Source organism: Octopus bimaculoides, chromosome 26, assembly GCF_001194135.2.
Source record: "Octopus bimaculoides isolate UCB-OBI-ISO-001 chromosome 26, ASM119413v2, whole genome shotgun sequence".
In the NCBI taxonomy this organism is placed as follows: domain Eukaryota; kingdom Metazoa; phylum Mollusca; class Cephalopoda; order Octopoda; family Octopodidae; genus Octopus; species Octopus bimaculoides.
Window position 1 is genome coordinate 25,739,101 of NC_069006.1, and position 4,982 is coordinate 25,744,082.

Sequence of the window (4,982 nt, forward strand, 5' to 3'; positions counted from 1 at the left end):
GTGTGATATCGCTTGCCACGGCAATAACGGAAAGTATCTATTGGAATGAATGCAGCACAATTCCTGCAAGTGCCATTTTTATGTCACCATGACAACAAGCATCCCATGAGAGAAACCTTTCCTCGTCGCTGATAAAATGGTGAAACACAAAGTAAACTATACCTTTATGAAAGATTCTGTTTTCTCCAAGACAAATTCAATTTTTGGCAGCATCGATGAGGACATATCAATGAGAATGTAGATTTGGTCTTCACACAGGCTGCCAAAAATGGCTCTGTTGTTTGTTTTCAACCAGTGTAGCCTAAACAAAGAAATTAAAGAGAAAAAAAAAGAAGAAAAATCGCAAGCTGTAATCTTTACCAAAATGGCATCGTCACATCCAGTGTTTAGTTTTCTTTGCTGCCAGGAATTTTCTAAACAATTGTCGTTTCCAGTTCTGAGTTCAAGGAAAACTGTTTGAAATGTCCAGTTTAAATTCATTTCAGCCAGCAGTTCCAAATATCAGATACCATATATTCCACAAAGCAAACACACATGAACATCGTTTGGCATTCTCTCATGGACTGCACATCTCAAAGGATTCCATTCATGAAAATGTTAAACCCGATAATCTCTGGAGACTCATCATGGCAATCACATATTCTTCAGGAATTGAATCGTCAACATTATTACCATAAGTCAAATAGCCTGACCCCAAGATCACAAACGTTCACCTAACATATTCTCAACCCACCTACAACAAAATTAATTCTCATGCACAATCCTTTGCTCACACACAATCTGCACACATTGGGCCCTCCTGGGACAGTCAAATATTTTTACTTCTCTTCTAACTACAGTGGTCTCTCTTGTTCCTTGACTCCATAATCCTCTATACTAATCTATATTAATCTAACTTAATCCACCCACCTCAATTCTTTCCCCTACTCCCACAGTCACAAACAGGCACTGTAAGAAGTAGGGTCCACTCAGAATATTAAGCTGAGTCCTAGACTGTTAAAGAGGAGCCTGTAAGTATCTGCCAGGACCCTTCTCTAAAACCACAACCTTACACAACCCATGCTGAAATCTTGGCTGTAACATTTCTCTCAAGAACCACAATAGTAGAAAGAACTGGTTAAGCAACGGCTAAAATACCTTGTGGTATTTACTTCTGATTCTTTACATTTTGAGTCCAAATCTCATTCAGGCTAATCTTTGCAGGGTTGATAAAATAAAATTGCAGTTAAGAACTGGAATGATTTATATTGGGATCATAAGGAATTATAATAAAAGACCAAACTAAGACACTCCATTGGAACTCTTTTTTCTATGACCCCTACCTCAGAACCCCTTTTAACCACAGATCAGTAACAGGTGAAAATCTAAGGAACAAAGGATTATGCTTTCAAACATGTTGTTATCCCAACATCTTTGCTGATTGAAACGATATGGGCAACACACTTACTGATATATATATACATGTGTGTATATGTATATATATATATGCATATATATATATATATATATATATATATATATATATATATATATATATATATATATATACATGTGTTTATATATATATATATATATATATAATATGTTATCATCATCATCGTTTAACATCCACCTTCCATGTATATATATGTATATATATATGCATGTATGTGCTTAATACATAGTATACAAGTATATATACATAAAGTTGAGATAAAGAAGATTTTCTCCACGCTGACAATTGCCGCATACGTTCAAGTTGATGGACTATGACACATCTCTCCATCTTTACTGCGGAACCATTCCATAAACAGAGGGAGAAGAAAACCTAATGCCAAGAGAATCGATTGCAGGGAAAGTTGTTTGAAGCTTGAACCATAAAAGTATTGACACATTCAAATGTCGATCAGCGATTACTGGGAGAAGAAAACGAAGAAGAGAGAAAAAAATCAAAAAAACAAAGTAATCCTGGAAGAAAATTCATTCAATTTTTGTGTTTTTTGGAAAGAAGTCAGAAAGAAAGAAAGAAGTGAAAAAGTGGTCAGAGTGTGAAGGGGTCTTTCAACCTTAGAAAATGAGGTTTGAATATATATACATATATACATACATGAAAGAGAAACTTGTTTTAGTTTTTCTGTCAGTGAAACAGGAGAATGCTTTAAAGAATGACTTCTTGGTGTATAATCAAGCAAGGTAATTATACACACACACACACACACACAGCATATATGTATATATATATATGTAAACATACATACATACCATGTTTTATATATATATATATATAAAAAGGTATATGTATTTGTATATATATATATTTGTATATACACTCACACACACGTATGTACATATAAACAGATATACATGTGTGTATATAAAACTCCTCATAGACCACCAGATGAAGGATCGGGGGGACCCTGTCAAAGGCTTTCTCCATGTCAACGAAAGCCAGGTACAGAGGTTTATCCTTGGCTAGGTATTTCTCCTGAAGCTGTCTTACCAGAAATATAGCATCAGTGGTGCTTATATATATATATATATATACATATATATATCTGTAAAAATATGTGACAATTATTTGGTAGCCATGATAAAACTCCGAGTTTCAGATGGCGGGGCGGAAACCTACGCCACCATCTCTTCAGTTATCTGGCCAGTGAAAATTCCTATGAAAATGACCCTGAGCCATGTCCCTTCATCTGTAAAAATGTGTTGTTAATAAATAAGGCAGATGTGCATTAAGCTGCAGTGATTGAAATATAATTATGTACAACTGTATTTGGCATGTTCATGTGCATTTTGACATGGAAAGACAATATGCTGCACAAGATATCTCATCAAAAAGAGATGTGTCTATGTGTGTGCGTGTGTGTGTGCATGTGTGTGCGTGTGTGTGTGCATGTGTGTGCGTGTGTGTGTGTAACTTGATAATCCCTTACCTTTGATGAATATTCTTCAACACTCGTGACATCTTTTCCTCATATTGGCGGTGGAACTTTGGTGTGATGTATACGTGCATGGCTTCACCTGATGCCATTTTCACAAGAGGAAATGTGCTGCAGTATTTGGCGTCAATGACTTTTACACAGGACGTCTGTAAACAATCATAGAGAATCCTTGCCATTATGTAAAAATGGGACTATATATATGTATGCATATATATATATATATATATATATATATATATATATATATATGAGAACGGTTGAGTTCAATTAGAACATTTTTACTTTGTGGGGGTCCAAAGTTAATAATTTAATCAAAATTTTTAGAAGTTAATAACATTTTTTATTAATAATTTTTGCTAAGAATAAATGGTATTTTTTTTTTAAAGACCTGCGTCAGAAAATTTGAACAAAATAAGACACAAATAATCAAAGTGTAAAGATCCAATAAATAAAATCAAAATAAGTGTATATTTGATTAATTAAAACAATGGCACAGTTAATTAAAATAAGTGTGAAGTCAGTTAGTTAAAATAAATGTTAAGTCAATTATTTAAAATAATTGAATATTTACTTAATTAAAACAAGAGAAAATTCAACACATTTGACCAACACAAACTTAATTAAAACAAATGTAGAGTTTGTTAATTACATTTAGTTCAATTAATTACAGTATAGTCAGCTAATTAATATAAGTACATATTCAGTTAATTAGAATAAACCCCCAGCATATATTGTGAAGTGGTTGGCATTTGGATGGTCATTCAGTCCTAAAAACCATGCCAGAGTAGAGACTGGAGTACATTGCAGTCTTTGGCTCCACCGGATCCTGTGAAACCATCCAACCGATGCCAGAATGGAACAAGGATGTTAAATGAAAATGATGATGTATTGTTGTTAATCCAACACTGCCACACACATCTGATCTAACCTGTCAGGAATCAATCAGATCATAATTAAAACCTGCTTCTTACTGCAGTAGTCTGTCTGTGTTTATCAATGGGTGGCAGCCATAAATGGAGTTGTCCATCTTTGTGGTAAAAGGAAACTTCTTGCAAGACATGATGGAGGGACAATCCATTGGCATGGATTCCATTTTGTTGAAGCCATTCCTCTGAAGTGAGGGTCATCTCATTAAGTTGTGTCCTTGTGGGTGTTTTTAACTGGTCGTTAATCTGTTCAGGATCTACAATAAAGCAATGTTCTACATGTATATATATTATATATAGGTATATGTATGTATATATATTATATATAGGTATATGTATTATATATATATATATATATATATATATATGTATATATATTATATATATAAATATATATTATATATGGGCAAATCAACAAAAGCAATACAAATAAAAACAAAAATAACAAGTCAAAAGGCAAACAGTGAATGTATTAGGTTGACACTGAATGAGCGTGTATATATATATATATGAGTGTGTGTGTGTATGTATATGTGTGTATATATGTGTATGTATGTACATAGATATATATACATGTGTGTGTGTGCATGTATGTGCACACACACACACACACGCACACACAATGTATGCATGCTTGTCTGTATATATGTCTGAATTTGTTTTCGAAGAATGTCATTCCGATGGCAATTTACGCAGTTTTCTCACTAAAAGACACAATTTAAAAGCGTAAGTGAGCAGTTGAAGAATACAAACCCAATTTTATTGGTGCTGAAGAATCTATAAGTGCTCTTATTTCATCCAGAGCATTTCTTCCTTCTTCAATCTCATCAAAAATTAATACCACATCTTGTCTCGGTGACACAGCAGTTGGCAGGTTTAAAACTGTCGATCCCTGCACTCCGTCCTCCCTACACCCATGGGAACTCACCAGTCGTTTGCCAAAACTGGGATCTGTATTATAAGCATGAAACCTATAAATATATTTTTATTTCATTTTAATTGCAAAATAAGGATCATTATATTTTTTCTCTTTCATTTACATAAACACAAGAGTCGACAATAAATTTAAATTCTATTGCGTTTCAAATGATTGCTCAAACTGGAATTGTTTTAATATCCGCCCCATATA

General features: G+C 33.6%; 1 protein-coding gene across 1 annotated transcript in view; it reads right to left on the reverse strand.

Moving 5' to 3' along the window:
• The window catches only part of LOC106871857 (von Willebrand factor A domain-containing protein 3B), a 32,151-nt gene that overhangs the window by 17,781 nt on the left and 9,388 nt on the right, over positions 1 to 4,982 (reverse strand). Inside the window, exons 8-11 of the mRNA XM_014918589.2 lie at positions 4,607 to 4,824; positions 3,899 to 4,110; positions 2,919 to 3,073; positions 163 to 301 (exon numbers count right to left, since the gene is read on the reverse strand). Coding sequence (XP_014774075.1) covers positions 163 to 301; positions 2,919 to 3,073; positions 3,899 to 4,110; positions 4,607 to 4,824 — 724 coding nt within the window. The remainder of the gene's footprint in view (positions 1 to 162; positions 302 to 2,918; positions 3,074 to 3,898; positions 4,111 to 4,606; positions 4,825 to 4,982) is intronic.